Source organism: Sceloporus occidentalis, unplaced genomic scaffold, assembly GCF_023333645.1.
Source record: "Sceloporus occidentalis isolate IW3139 unplaced genomic scaffold, rSceOcc1.0.p SCAF_7, whole genome shotgun sequence".
Lineage (NCBI taxonomy): Eukaryota > Metazoa > Chordata > Lepidosauria > Squamata > Phrynosomatidae > Sceloporus > Sceloporus occidentalis.
The window spans coordinates 32,440,678-32,456,919 of NW_028316987.1; the positions used below are offsets into that span (position 1 = coordinate 32,440,678).

General features: G+C 37.6%; 1 protein-coding gene across 1 annotated transcript in view; it reads left to right on the forward strand.

Moving 5' to 3' along the window:
* EGFR (epidermal growth factor receptor) overlaps positions 1–16,242 on the forward strand; it is a 168,085-nt gene that overhangs the window by 98,807 nt on the left and 53,036 nt on the right. The window contains exons 2-6 of the mRNA XM_089532529.1: positions 6,320–6,471; positions 9,983–10,160; positions 11,192–11,353; positions 12,150–12,218; positions 14,987–15,105. Of these exons, the coding sequence (XP_089388655.1) occupies positions 6,320–6,471; positions 9,983–10,160; positions 11,192–11,353; positions 12,150–12,218; positions 14,987–15,105 (680 nt within the window). The remainder of the gene's footprint in view (positions 1–6,319; positions 6,472–9,982; positions 10,161–11,191; positions 11,354–12,149; positions 12,219–14,986; positions 15,106–16,242) is intronic.

Below are 16,242 nucleotides of genomic sequence, written 5' to 3' on the forward strand. Positions count from 1 at the left end.
TATCAGGAGATTACGTTCTGTCCTCCATGATTAATAGAAGAGGACAAGCATCATCTGTTGGTTCCTTTTTACAGTGTTTTAAGTAATACTTAACATTTTCCAACTTCTACCCACTTAGTACCTGAACTCACACTCAAGAAATCCAAAGCTCCAGAGGTAGTCATAATGCATTTCATTCTATGCATGGAGCCCAAGTGAAAGGTGTATCTCAGGACTGGAGAAACCTGATATTGTTTAATTCCAGTTTTCGTCAGTGCTAGTCAGCTTTGCCATTGGTAGGCCTGCCATATTCCACAAATCCAAGTATCTAATTTGCACTCTATGCACAATATTCTAATTATGCAAATTATTCATATGCAAATCAGATACATTAATTGTTGCATTTTTTCTTCCACTATGTCTCAAGCTTCGTACCATGCAGCTACAACCAAGGCTGACATCATTTTAAGTGACATCATTTTACCACCCCATTGTATGTTAGGGGACTTAAGCATCCACAGATTTTGGTACCCACAGTGGGTCCTGGAACCAAATCCCAGTGGATACTAAGGGGATGTAGCTCTATATCTCTGTCTATCTATCCATCCATCCCATTCCTGAAGGTTATTTCCAGTACAAAATATATAAGGTTTTCATCTTAAGTCCAAAACACACTGTAGAAATAACACAGTTTGAGACCACTTTAACTACTGTGGCTCCGTACTAGAATTCCGGGAACTGAAATTTTGTGAGATATTTAACCTTCTCAGTCATAGAGATCTGGTGTCATAATAAACTACAATTTCCAGGGTTTTCTAGTATTGAGGCAGGACAGTTAAAGTGGTCTCAGACTGGATGATTTCTGCAGTGTATTTTGGACCATGGAGATAGAAAATATAGAACTGTACCATTTTGCATGACAGAGGTAGGTTTCTGAAAATAATCCATGGAGATTAAAAAATGAACCAATCATGCCCCCTTCCATTTTTGATAATATTATAAAATTACTAAATGAATATATTTTGGTTAAAAAACGAGGCAACGCGTCTTTTTGACCTTTCTGTTTATCTATATGAAACATATAATTAAATGTGAATAACAAATCACTGATGGTACAAATGCTGGTATTTCCTCTTCGCCTTCTCCCTAGTTTGGCTGAGTCAGTATTTGCGTTTGCTTTGTGAAACAATGTTTTTGCTTACAAATATAATATAAAGTCCATCAGCTTAGCTATGATTAATGATTATCCGAACAGTCACAGGAAGGTAAGCAGAGCCCTAGAAGCAAGCGATCTGAATGCAGAATAGTTGGAGATATTGAACCCATAACGATAATTATACCTCTATAGAGCAAACTCTTGCATAGGCACAATTGGTTTGTAGTCTTATTGTATTTACAATTGGAACCGAATGAGTTTTAAAAGAACAGCCTCCCATAGCTTTGCACAAGGGTGTGATCAGGTGATGCTTCAACAGGAAACTGTAGAGAACACCCTGATTCTGAATAAAAAGGAAATGAATCACCGGTTTAATGTCATTCTTGTGTCACTACCTTCAATTCTCAAAAGAAAATTAAAAAAAATATCTGGAATCCTGCTGATTTCCTGAATTTCTCGAAAGGTGTACATTTGAAAGAGACACATACCTGGTGTTATTTAAACTAGAGCAAAGTTTATACTAGAGTAAAGTTTACCTTTAACAACCTCTGTTAATCCTCTGTGTCTAGAAACAGAGAGAAAGGGGCATATCTTACATGTTGTAACTGCCATTATTTGGAGTGGAGTGCAGTGAAGGTGGGAATGGAATGGAATAAAATCTTCATTTCTTGAAATGAAGTAGTCTCTGATCTGTTTGAATATTTTTACTGTAGAGCGATATCTAGAATCAATACCCAGTGCTGACATTTTACAACATTATTTTTAATATACAGAGATCTTGTAGCTCCTTTGAAACTAACCGAAAGAAAGAAATTGGCAGCATGAGCTTTCGTAGAACTTCAGTTTACTTCCTCAAATGCATCTGGGAAAGTAGACTGAAGTCTACGAAAACTCTTGCTGACAGTTTCTTTCTTTCGGTTGGTATGTAGAATTGGTACATAGAGAGATCTTGTAGTACCTTGAGACTAACACAGCTATATCTTTGAATTCTACCACTATTTTTAATAGTGAGCAAAATGTCATGATATGAGATGCTTCTTCACAGAATATGAACAGTTTGATTCATGAGCAGGTTTTTATCTAATTCATATTATTGATCTGTATCCGGAAGCAGGTTTTACTTTGGGTATATTGAGATTTTATCAAGGCATTTTAGTGAATATGTGCTATATTTGAAGTTAATGCATCTACCAGAAAATCTTTTTATATTTAGTATAGCACCCATATTGTAAGTCTTCATTTCCATTAGAGGGAAGATGGATTACTGAAAACTTTAGTTTTTCTTCTCTTGATGTAATGAAGTAATACAAACTGAACATTTATATGGCAAATTAACTAAAATTAGGGTGGAATAAACAATGTGTGTGTTTGGGAGAAAGAGAGAGAGAATCTCACCTTGGTGTGGGCAACTTAACATTTGATTTTTCTGTATATGAATGTACATTTGCCTGTGTATGTTGGTGTAAACCGGTTATGTGAAAATTGCATGGGATTTATCATTAATTCACAATCAGCAATGAGTTTTCTAGTGATTATACACCCAGAAAATAGGCTGCAGTATGATCAGTGTTTTTTATTCGGCACCCTGCATAATACAACATTTATGAACTATATTCAACTATAATGACACACTGAAACCAACTGAACAATTTAACACAACTATAATTGAGCCAAAAAATTGCTGTGTGTTTGTATGTGTGTGGTGTCATCCTATGTACATGTGTGTAAGATACTTAAAACCTTACAATTTTTTATCTGATCATACGTAGAATGAAAGTTGCAAACATGCTGTATTTGCTCACCATGCTAATATATACATTTGGTTACATTCCAGGTGATTTTTTTCCTTTTGGTAGCAAACCTCAGTACCTGCTTGCTCTGGCTGTATACAGTTAGGGCTGGCACAAAAAGTTTCCCACCTTTCTTTAGGACAATGAAAGTGGAGATTAGGCATTTCACTTCTTATTTAAAAACATGAGTAAAGTCTCCAGTTGTTTCTGGAGAATTATCATCTCAGAAACTTCAGCACACTTAAAACTATATTGTTCATACTCCTTAATGTATTTACTTAAAGGACTTCAGAAAATAAAATAAAAAAAGGTTCTCAGAGCGACTTACACAGATAAATAATGACATAGGCGGGTTACACACCGCCATTTAGTACGTATTCTATACGTACTAGGGTTAGGAAGGGGCGGTGCTTCCGCACCCCCCTAACTCTAGTACGTATAGAATACGTACAAGATGGCGGCGCCCTGTTCATACGGGCGCCGCCATCTTTACGTATCGGACGCTGTGCGTCCGGACGTCGCGCGGCGTCTATGACGTCGCGAGTCCACCCCAGGTGCCTCGCGACGTCATAGAGGCACCGCAAAAAGAAGCTCCGCTTCTTTTTTGCTCCGCGCGGTGTGGCTGCTGCGGCTCCCTCGCAGAGCAAATGGCGCTGGCGAGAGACCGCCGCAAAGCGGCAGTCTATAACCCGCCATAGTTCCTATCCTCAAATTTTCAGTCTTAAGGAAGCAACCCAAAAGAAAATGAGATATGGGTATGAGAGAAAAGCAAGCCCAAGCATAAGTTCTTTCTTGTCTAAAAGCTCTTATTTTCCCTTCAGCACCAGCAAAAAATGCAATGGCTCATTTTTACTAACAGGAATTCCCCAGATCCCCTGTGCCAAAGTCAGACAGTATCCTTGTGACCTTGCTTGTGAAATTCACATAATCACAAAAAGAAACATCTAAAGCATTTTGTTATTTTATCAGTAACAGGTCTCTAGTCAGGTCATGGTTGCCCCCAAGAGCATTTGAACAAATGAAAGTAGCATTAGTCTTAAAAAGGATTGTAAAGTATTCTAGATGCTGAGAGTGTAATAAGGATTATAAACAACAGTTATACCCATATTTAGACCACCATTATAATCAATAAGTATTATTAATTAGTTTTTCTTTAGCAACTAAGCCTTCTTGTGGGATTCTTTCATGTTCATTGTGCTAAGAACCCTGCTGGATCAGGCTAAAATTTCCTATGGTTCAGCATCTTTTTTTTCTTGCAATGACCAAACACAGAAGCACATGCAAAGCCCCAAACAGAAAATGCATTTTAACACCCTCAAAATACTGGTCATGTTTCCTCTGGTCCTTGAGAAAGTACATAACCAATGTGACCTGAAGTCCTTAACAGCCTTATCCTCCATCCACTAAGTTGACAAGTCCTTTTAAAAGCCATCCCAGTTTGTAGCTGTCACCAAATCTGTTGTCAAATTCCATAGTTTCACAATCCCTTGTCTGTCATACAGATGTAAACAAGAATTATGGGGGCAGGGGAGGTGCACACCTATTTTCCTATTTGCAAAAAAAATATCCTTCTGCTATATAATCGGATGATGGCTTCCTTGAGTGCCGTAGAGCTCAGAATAGGAAACTTACATGTCAGGCTCTTAACTTCCTGATCCTCTGGGTCTCTTGGGTGGTACAAAAGTGAAACCAGATACCTAGTTTTGTGCTTCTGCCCATGGCAAAGCTCCAAGATCCATTGCTCTTTCTCAGCCTAGGCAACTTATTGCTGAAGGAGCAATTGTTATATCATGTTGCATGCCTGTCTTCTTACTAGGAGTACGGTAGCTAGCTGCTGTTTCACAAGTTATGGAAGGCCAGATTTTACCAGTACCTGGTAACTAACTGACAGTGATTACTATTACTATTCTATTCCACTATTGTTTTTACAAGGGCATAGAGCACTGTTTTAAATTTAGCTGCATAAAAATAACCTAAAGATGATTCGAGGAATTGATTTTTTTTTTCTTTTCTTACATAATAAGTACTTGGCATATTTAGACAGATCATAAACAAATTACAGTTCACATAGGTCAACGTTAAGTGCTATTCATTTTAAATGAGTTAAAATTAGCTGCACCTTCTTTTTCTCACCTTGCCTTTGCCAGCTGGGTGACAATAGAAAGTAAGATACACTCTAATTTCCCCCACATTGTTCACCTATAATTCTTGTCTAAATTAATAGTTCTCTATGTGGAGCTATTAGTCTTTCCCTGCTAGAAATGCATAATTAGGCCTTTGAAGTACTGTTGTGTTCCCAGTCAGCTTCATGTCAATAGAATACTTATGCATATGAGACATCCTGAATTTTACATTGGTTATTTGCGCATAAATCAAGTCAGTTGGGACAGAGGTGTCTCATTCTGTATCCCACAATTCTGATTACCTGATTTTAGAAGAAGTGCAGTCCAAAAACTCTTTTGCAAAAATCTTTTGTTGCAATGAACTAGAGTCATTCATTATATGCTTTAGAGTGGAGGGAGGGAGTAGAATTTACTGCATGTCCAGGTTCAATGGATGGTGTTGTTTTTGACATTAAGAGCTAAAGTTTAGGGAGAGAGAGTCAGTAGGCCCTTGGTATCTGCTGGGCTTTGGTTCCAGGACCCCCCGTGGACATCAAAATCCATGGATCCTCATGCCCCATTAAATGCAATGGCATAGTAAAATGGTATCCATTATATAAAATGGCAAAATCAAGGTTTGCTTTTTGGAATGTATGTATTTTTAAAATATTTTCAAGCTGTGGATGTTCTTGAATCAGTGGATTTAAAAATCCATGGATACAAAGGAGTGATTGTATCTAAAGAACCAAATGTCATTTGAATCTCCCAAGTAAGTGCATCACACTCTTGATTCTGCCACTGCGCGAGACTTAAGCAGGTAGCAACTCGAAAGAGAATTTTCTCTGCGGTGGGCTACTAGTCATACCTTGTTTGTTGAATGCCCCTTATTAAACAGGTAAGGGAGACGCCAAGACACCATTTAGCAAAGGCTAGGCTTTTTTGATCTCTTGAGATTTTAGAATGTTTGATTTTCTAATACACTGATACTGATAACTGATCCTCTTAATACAGAAAGGCTGTTATTTTTGTTTTGTTGCTGATACTGTATGTGTGTGTGTGTTTTATAGGATGCTCTTTCAAAGAGCCTACAACATTTTGAATAGCATATCAATTCTGTAAAGTTCCATAACTGAAGAGAGCACATTCAGCCAGAGACTTTACATTGGCATTGTATGAGATTGTCAGTTGATTATGAAGAATAAAGATACCTAGGCTGTAGAATAAAGTACGCATACTTACTGTTTTATGCTGAAGGTGTTGCTAATTACTCTTTTCATTCTTTTTTTCTGCAGTTTGTCAAGGAACCAGCAATAGGCTAACACAACTTGGAAATGTGGAAGATCACTACAACAGCCTAAAGAGGATGTATGAGGACTGTGAGGTGGTGCTTGGCAATCTGGAGATCACGTGTGTGGATGAGAACTATAATCTCACGTTCTTGAAGGTTTGTGTTGCAAGTCGTATTGCTTTGGTTCAAATCAAGATGACAAGGAAGATGACTGCTAGTAATAGCCTTTGATAGTGGCAATGCACACCCAAGTTTGCAACTTGCTTTGCTTGTGGGCTGTTTTGTTAAGGAAAGAGGAGCTGTCAGCAGACCAAAACCTTATCTCCCACCTCCTAAAGTAACCACCTCATGTCTTCCTATAGTAAGTCCTTAGCCCTTTAGGTGATCTTCAAGAGTATATGCCTTACTGCACTGACACACAGCACTTAGTTACTGTCAGTGGAGCAAGTTACCAAGCTAACTGGTTTATTATTATTATTATTATTATTATTGGATTTATATGCTACCTTTCTCCCAAAATGGGATTCAAGACAGCTACCAATAAGTTTTATTTTTTTAACTGTTATTTATTTCAGTTCCACAAAGGATACTAAATCAACATTTTAACAATAAGTTAAAATATTAACTTACAACATCCAGTTATAACATTAATTTATAAACAAAAGGAATTAAATATCACCATTATTAAAATAGCTAAAAATACACTATTCAGAACTTGATTGGGAAATGGAAGCAATTTTGCAACCAGGGATCATCATAAAAATGGAACCAAGGTTGGAACAGAGTGTATCTTTCACTAGCAGCATGCAAAGCTTATTTACAGAATATGATATGGCGATTTCCTGAACTTTTGAGAAGTATAGCTGGGAGGAAGGAAAGGCTGCCAAACTAGATTGTCCCTTTTGTATTGCAAGTATAAAGAGAGAAGAAGTAGAAGGTAGAGCCCAAATTTGGCAGCCTGGACAGCAGGGAAGGGAACAGATGGTGAAGCTGGATCTCTGTTGCTGTTGCAACCCTGTCACTACAATGGTAGCTTAGTCCAGTCTAGCCTGACAATCTCTGGTATTTGGTGAATGACAACAGCTCCGAGAGTCAGAAAGGTCTGCACCAAGTATGACTGGATTAAGGTGCACAGGTTATCTCCCCCTGCTTTTGTGCAATACTGTATATACTGGAATTATATACAAGAGTGGAGATATAAATGTCTAGATTTCAAAATAGAGTATATAATAAGAGGATATGAAAGAAGTAATGGATCATTTATAGTAGGGTTGTATGGAGCTGTAGTGTGTGGTATGCTCTGTGTGTGTGTGTGTGTGTAATATTCTGTTGAAACTATTTTATATATAACCTTCTGTTTAAATATGTTCTAAGTGTTTTAGCTGTCTTTAATCATGGTTTTAATAATATTCATATTATTTTCTTTTTACCTTTTATAAATCAGTGTTATAGCTGGACCTTTTTACATTATTGTAAACCACCTTGAATGCCATTTTGGGAGAAAGGCTGGATAAATGATAATAATTATATTTCAGAAATTATGCAGGGGTAGCTGTGTTGGCCATTTAGCAAATTCAGACAAAAATCCACCAAACAGTGATACAATTATTGGCCAACCGAAATGCACAATGTACTTGTTGCAAGCTTTTGAAGCTCCACTGGCTTCTTTATCAGGCAAGATGTTACAAACCAAACAGGAGGAAAAAATTGGAGATATTAGTAAGATGCCTGGATTTTGTTGTTTCCATCCTTAGTTAAGATGGTATGAGGAGGGTAAATTTTGCAGGCTAGACTCTCTTGCTTCTGGCCATGTGGGAATTGGGAGTTTAATAAAGTCCAGGAAATTTAAAGTCCATTTGAATATCATCAGGACACTTCTCTTGCAATCCAATCTGTCCCTATTCCTGTGAGGCCACAGGCTTCTTGTAGGCAGAGGAGAGGACAATAGATTTTTCAAGAAGACTCCATGTTTTTGCATCAGGAATAATTTGGTAGGTACAGAGGTAAAACATGCTAATCCAGTCCAAATTTAAGAAGAAGAAAAATGGCCAACATAGGTGGGATACAGACCGCCAGAAAGAAGCGGATGGGAGCTACCTCTCTTTTCCGCATAACCGCACTGCAGCAACCAAATTGCGCGGCACGGCTACGCGAAAAGAAAAGGAGCGCTAAAAAGTGAGTCCTTTTAGTGCCTCCACAAACTGCCTGTGGTAGCACAACCATGTTGTTGCCACGCGCGCCCATCTGGACAGCGCGCAGCAGTGATGTCACAGCTGTGCATGCCGTGTATACGGCGCCACACAGCTGTGACATCCTGGTGACATCCTAGGGTTGTGGGGTATCTGGAAAGGCACCCCGAGGCACCCCTAGCACTTCTCCAGGGTGTGCTAAAGGGCCCATTTGTACAGGGCCATAGCTACCCCTTCATATTTTCTGGATTGTGAGATACTACATTGTAGCTGCAACAGGGGAACCCTAAAGAACAAGCCAGTGGACTGGGACATTCAGCCAAGGTAAAACAAGTTTTTCTTCTTAAATTTGGACTGGATCAGCATGTTTTACCTCTACAAGAAGATGTTCGTGTGACGTTCACTCTTCGTGAAGTGAACAGGTTAACAGATAGGGTTAGCTTTTCTTTTCTCTCTTGCTAGTGTCACACCCCAAATATTAGACTACTCTGAGGTTTTCATTGCTCTGTAGAGTAGATTTTATTGCAGAGTAGATTTTATTGATTTCTGTATTTTATCATCTGTCGTATTGCATAGTCTTTGTTTTCTGTATTCTGTTTGTTGGTTGATTGTTGTCTGCTGTATTGGTAAAAATGGCAGGATAATGTAAATTTTAATAAATATAAAATAAAATTTTTATTTTTATACCGCTCCTTCCAAAGATCAGGGCAGTTCACAGTAAAATAACAATACAAATTTTGATTTTGGGGGTGATTAACTGAAAAATTTTTACACTAAGAGTTCACTGTTTTTAGAGCATTCCCCAGAGAGAGCTTATATTGATGTAATTTAGGCATCACATTCAGATTCTCCTATATATCTGGGCATTTAGGAGGGGTTAGTTTTTATTAGTATATTACTAATTTTTTTTTAATTTAAATCTGTTACAGTACTTGAATTAGCATTTTGTTATTCTATGCTGTAACTTTGCTAATGGTTTATATTTGCTGTGAGTCATTTTGCAGGACAGAGAATACAAAATGCATTCAAAAATGAAGATACAGATATATATTTACAAAGCAAGTGCAGTAATAAATCAGGAATAATGTGTAAGAGTACCTCAGGGTTAATGAACTGGTTAGAAATCTCTGTTTCTGAAAAATAAAATCTCTGCAGAATATGTCCATCACAGATAGAATAGCATGTTAGGGATAGTGTGTCTCCAGGAATTCACAGATGTGATGAATTCTGCTAGAACATTGATCAAGTTTCTGTATTTTAATCCTCCTAACTGTTAATAAGTAATAATATCATTATTTACAGCATTTGATTTCTCTCTTTTGCAAAATGTTAGGGTCCTCCACCCCCCACCCCACCCCCAAAAAATTGCTAGGACCCAAGGATGCACTCTAGAATTAACCGTTTTTAAGACTTCACACAGCCAAAAATAATAAAATAAATGATTAATATTCTTTGTCTTTCTATTGTGCACCCTCCAGAGCATACAAGAGGTCGGTGGTTATGTGCTCATAGCAATAAATACAGTGAAAGTTATTCCTTTGGAGAATCTTCAGATAATCCGAGGAAACACCCTTTATGAAAATGCTGCACTCGTGATTTTACTAAATTACAATGATGTGGGAGGACTTGAAGAGCTGCCAATGAGACGTTTAGCAGGTGAGAAAAGAGCAAAAAGCAAAGCTGCAAGCTCTGCCTTCTTGGTCAAAAATCAATGAAACTGCAATAGTCATATCAATAGTCAGCAGTGAGTAACAAAAATTTGGAATTGACCCAATGCTTCTTACTCAATTTTCCATTAATTTTGTGGTGAAACATGGAAAGAGTAACATGCCTATTCAAATAATGGATCAAGTGAGCTATATTGCTATCATTGTCGTTTCTGTTTAATTGATTGTTTTATTAGCTTTTAGCTTATTCTTTAGAGTCTTCAGATCATTTCACAAACATAGACCAGTATATAGTGCAACGGGAGATGAACCTCCAACCCTAAAGCATAGTGAAGCCTTTGGGAGTTTCCCATTCATTCCAGAAGCTTCTTTTGTGGTTACCTTGATACTAGCTATCAAGGTAAATAAGGAGATAAGGCTGCTGGGAAAATTATATATTTGTAACTTTTTCTGGGTTCTGCTAGGTCAACTATCATTGAATATAACAAACACAATTGCACTTTAACTCTCTCTCTCTATTTTTAACAATACAACAAATTATATAATAAATTTAGCACATATGCACTATCCCAAAAGTTCCATGCTTTTCCCTTTACCCTGCTCTTTTTTAAATCTATGTTTTCTATACTCGGGTATTGTTAACAGGACCATAGTAACTTGTGTGGCTCCCACTGCCCTGACTCCACTAACTTGTCATTCAAAATAAAACAAACAGCTTCATTTATATAGTGCTTCATACTGGACTAGCAGTGTCTAAGTGGTTTATAACTGTAAGCTAATTGCCCCCAACAATTAGCGACCTCAGAAGGATGCAAACCTGAGTCAAGCTTGAGCATTTTTATTGGTATTGAACTAGCAACCTTATGGTTTTGAGTGAGTGGTTGCAGTACAGACATTTAATCACTGCGCCACCAGGGCTCAGAACAATTAAGAACATTATTTCACCATCCACTTGTTTTACAAAGGTGAAGAACAAACACTATCATTTCTTAATGCTTTTGTCCTAATTTCTCTTGGCAGAAATTCTAAATGGAGGTGTTAAAATCATTGGTAACCCTTATCTCTGCAACATGAACAATGTTATGTGGGATGACATTGTTGATACAACTAATGGCAAAGGTTTTGTGCTGTTTGATCCTGTTGAAAGAAAAGAAACATTGCCGCTGATTAGCAATAAAACTTGTAAGTATGCCCTTAAGAATAAAGTATTCATGAATTTTACACTATCTGATTGAAATACTGTCAGCTCATTGGCATAGAATAGCCAGGAAGGGTGTGAAAAAACATAGCAAAGGTACATACCTCCATGTCCCCTTGCAGTGAAAAAACTGGGAGCTCAAAAATATTTGGAAGATACTAAGACATAGGGGGTTCAAAATGACCTTGTGAGGTGCATGCAGTCCTTGAGCCACACTTTTTCTACCCCTGAGTTAGTGACTAGTTCCCATCTATCAGAAGAGGAGAAAATATTTTTTTCTGGGAAGAGATAATGTAGAATTGGCATTCACTTTTTATGTGTGTTGCATTATGTGTGTGTATCACGTTTTGCACTCAAAAGACATATAACATGTGGAAGTGGCTCTCTAATCCTTGGATGAAAAAGATGGGACTTTCCATATGTCCATAGACTCCCAGCTTTAGTCAGCACAGTCTGTGGTGTAGAGTCTGCAGGATCATACCCTCACCATTTCTGGTCTAATACTGTTTTCCTCTTCTCCCCCGTTGTTTGAGCTATATGCAAAGACATGCCCCTATTCCTTGGATAAGATTGTGGAAACAAATGTACCCATCTCTGTCTCTTCTCCTTGCAGTCATATACTGCTTTTATATCTACTACAGACTTCTATAATTCAGTCCCCTCACCTCTGGCCAAAACTCCTCTACAAAAATAATTGACCTCTCTCATTGCCCACTCAGATTTCTTCATATCCCATACTCTTCAGATACCTGGTAAATGTATATTTGCTTTCTTTCCTAGGTCCCCCATGTCATTCCAACTGCACAGGTGGGCACTGCTGGGCTGCTGGCATAGAGAACTGCCAGATACGTAAGCATATACACTATTTCCTGTGGGAAAAATATTTATTACTTTATGAACAGTATCTCAGTTAGCCAGAATTTCTTCCCTGTTCTCTTCAACCGTAACTTACTAGTTGACCATATACTTATCTTAATTAATCTAAAGAATGAAAGATTTATTCCATTCTCTACCAAACACAACTTAAATCACAACTTCGAGGTGTTAAGTACTGACCATTTTCTTTAGAGAGTTGGGGGAATCATTGTTTGTGGGAGAGCTGAAATGAAGAGGGAATTCCTTGAGAGCCTTTGACTGCTTTTGAGTCTACATATTTGCCTTTGCAATTAAAAGGACAAGCAGCATGGTTATATTTATTTTATTTTATTTTTATCCCACCTTTCTCTCAATCTGGGACCTAAGGCGGCTCGCATACATAAAACACAACAATTAAAATTGTACAATTAAAATTGTAAAATTATAAAAATTACAAATATAAAATTTAAAACATACAAAGTTAAAATTAACAATCCAAGACCAACTCTCTCATCTCCCAATAAAACCAAGCCTGCCAGATCTCAAAAGACCTGTTTAAACAAAAATGCCTTTGCCTGCATGCAAAAGGCCAGCAGTGAGGGGGCCAGCCTAGTCTCCCATGGAAGGGAGTTCCACAGGGTGGGAGCAGCCACTGACAAGGCTCTCTCTCGTGTCCTCACCACTGAAATGGCTATGGTGGTGCAGGATTTAGATTGGGATTGTTTTTTGTAGGTAGTTGTCTTGGGCTCTCTGCTTCACATCCCATTGGATGGAGAATGCCATGAAAATTTGAAATTCCAACCTCATGGGGATGTATAGAGTGTGTTTATACATTTTCTTAAGGTCAGCCAGTAGTGGAGAGACAGCAGGTCTTTTATTCACAAGTGGTGCGGGTGACCTAAAATTTATGAATACGGATGCAAAATTATTACAGCAATATCTAAGGTTATTGTTCAGAAAATTGCACCATATGATTACTTATTGCTCTCACCTATCTTTGTGGATGTAAACAAGTATTTAAATCATAACTTTTAAGCATAATATTGTTGATTGCCTCACACATAAGTATTCGTAAAATTTAGAAAACCCTGGAGAGATTGAGTGTAATAGTTCAGATCACATAGATATGGTGTATACTGTTAATGAAAAAGCTAACACACAAAAATCAAGCATTCAGAAGTTTAAAACCAGGAGGTAATTTTATTTAAATTTATTGAAATATGATGAGTCCTCCTCTCATCTGCTCTAGTTTTGAGGAAAATGTACTTTGTCTTTCATTACTGCCCATTAGGTTTTCTCTTGTAGTTTTAGTGTGCTTTACTTCTTCTGTGTATAGATTGATGGTGCAACTGTTTAATAATAATAAATAATATAAATAAAACTTTTATTTATACCCCGCTTTTTGTTAAAACAATCAAAGCAGCTTACAATAATTAAAATAAAACATCCATATATATAAAATACCCCCTTAAAAAGAGATTAAACAATAGAAGATTAAAATTACATAACTATTAAAAACCAATAACGGTGGGCAGAGTCATCACATATATGTGGGGAAATCACCACATGGCCGAGTAATTTATTCTGGGAAGCCCTGCCAAAAGAGATCCGTCTTGACAGCTTTCTTGAAGCTGTCTTGGTTAGTAATTTGACAGATCTAATCGTCATATGAATACTTGTAATGGGCTGTATGGAAGATACCATATGTGTTATGTGATAATTTGTGCAATAAACTATTTTTAAATATATATATTTTATTTGGTACAATTAGTTTTTTAATATTAGGTACATTAACAGGCATATAGAGGCCTCAGTCACTTCAGTCTTACAATTCCACCCTGTAACACTGACACTAAGTTATGGGATTTGTAGCCTGCAAGACCTCTTGCAGATTTTGCCTATCCATATTAGCTGTGTGTAAGAAAGGGATGTGGTGGCTTAGTGGTTAAGATGCCAGTTCCAATGATAGGTGAGCTCCTGTCACTAGTCCCAGCTTCTGCCAACCTAGCAGTTTGAAAGCATACAAATGGTGGGAAGCTAACCGCGTTTAGTGCCGTCATGCTGGCCACATGACCACCAATGACCAGAGCAGTACTCCAACAACACTGTCTCTTTGGCTTAGTAACGGAGATGAGCATGGCCCTCTAAAGTCGGTTCTGGCTAAATATTCATGTCAAGGGACTACCTTTACCTTTTTAAGAAACGTGTCAGTACTTAATATTGTCTGAATGTAAAGGTAAATAACATTCAGATTGAATAAGTATTTAAAACAGATTGTGAGTTGAGATCCAGAGTCTATGTTTTAACCACACCAGGATTTTTTCCCTAAATCTGACAGCTTAAATTTCACTGGGTTCCTTATATAACTTAGTGTCTCTGTGGACCTCAACAAAAGGTAGAAGTGCAGTTGACAGAGGGGCTGTATAGACTGGTGAGAAAGGCCAGCCTGGGAGTGGACTCGGGACATGGCGTCCCGACTCCACCCCCAGGCCAGTGTGATGCCCCAACTCTCCCCCAACCAGTGTGGTTATCATGGAGCCCCTCTGTACGGAATACGGAGTATGGAAAAGCTGCACGCCAGTGGTTATGGCACCCTTTCCAAGGTGCAAAAAGGAGAGATGGGGCCGCGGCACATAGTTGCCGCGATCTCGATCCAGCACAAAAAGGGGAGATCTGTTGAGCCCCTGAGTCTGTATTTTATTTCATGCATAGTATTTGTTTGCAACAGTGCCATTTAATTTCTGGTTTTTCTATCTTTTCAGTAACAAAGGTTGACTGTGCAGCACAGTGTTCAGGCCGATGTAAGGGGAGGTTGCCGAGTGACTGTTGTCATACCCAGTGTGCAGCAGGCTGTACAGGCCCTAAAGAGAGTGATTGCTTGGTAAGGAAACTACAAAATCCTTCAAAAAGTTACAGCAGTATTACACAGCCAAGTCCAAAACCCAATTAAGCTGGAGTGCCTCAGTTTTAAAACAATTTCTTATGGTACATCCAGTGCAAAAAACAAATAAACTTGTTGTGAATTTATAACTATTTGCATATACTCGACTATAAGTCGACTTCATGTATAAGTCAAGGCAGGCTTTATGGCCAAAATTATGGATTTTGATATGACCCGTGGATAAGTCAAAGATAAAACTTAGGGACAGATAACAGAGGATCTAATGAATGAAGCAAACGAAAACAATGCCAGAGAACTTACAAAATTCCAGCAAGCATCACTGTTTGTGCTCACACTAAAGGCTGGATGGATGAGAGAGTAGAGAAGGGTCAGTAATTCCAGGACAGATTGCACTCTTGTCTTTCACCAGGGGATGGTTCCTTTTTAAATAAAAGTTAAAGTACAGTACTTACATTGTCACGTCGACTTAGGTTTTTTGGGTCGATTTTTTGACTAAAATTTCTAGATTTATACATGAGTATATACAGTATGTATCTTATTTTCAAATCAATTTAACATCCATCGAAGGCCATGCTGCTATTTTCATTGCTGAACAGCAAAATTTATTCATATTCCTGTTACATGCTTTAATAAACTGATACACGATATCTATTTTCAGACAGATTATTGTGTCTTAGAAAAAGTTTTCTTTTTTGTTAGATATATTCATGTTAAACTCTGCTGATATACAGTCTTTTAAGAGACCAGGCATAATTGTTTCTGGCACCCAAGGAAATCAGTGCTAGAAAATTAGCACATGGAGTTGAATCGAGACTTCTCAGAGTAGACCCATTAAAATCAATGAGATCTCAGTAAGTCTTAACTCCAGTACAACTAAGACTTTATCCAACCTATGATATAGATTATGTTTGCCCAGTGAGACTGACATTAATACAATACAATGAGATAAATAAATAAACATAAAAGAATATTAAAGTTTACAGTTAAAATAGGATTGATCTATAGAATTAAGAACAATTTAAAACATATCCCTTAAAAAGACAAGAAATAAAAACAGCACTATTGACAGCTCTTTCCTTATAAGCATGATGCTCTAAAAATCATTAGATAGTGAAG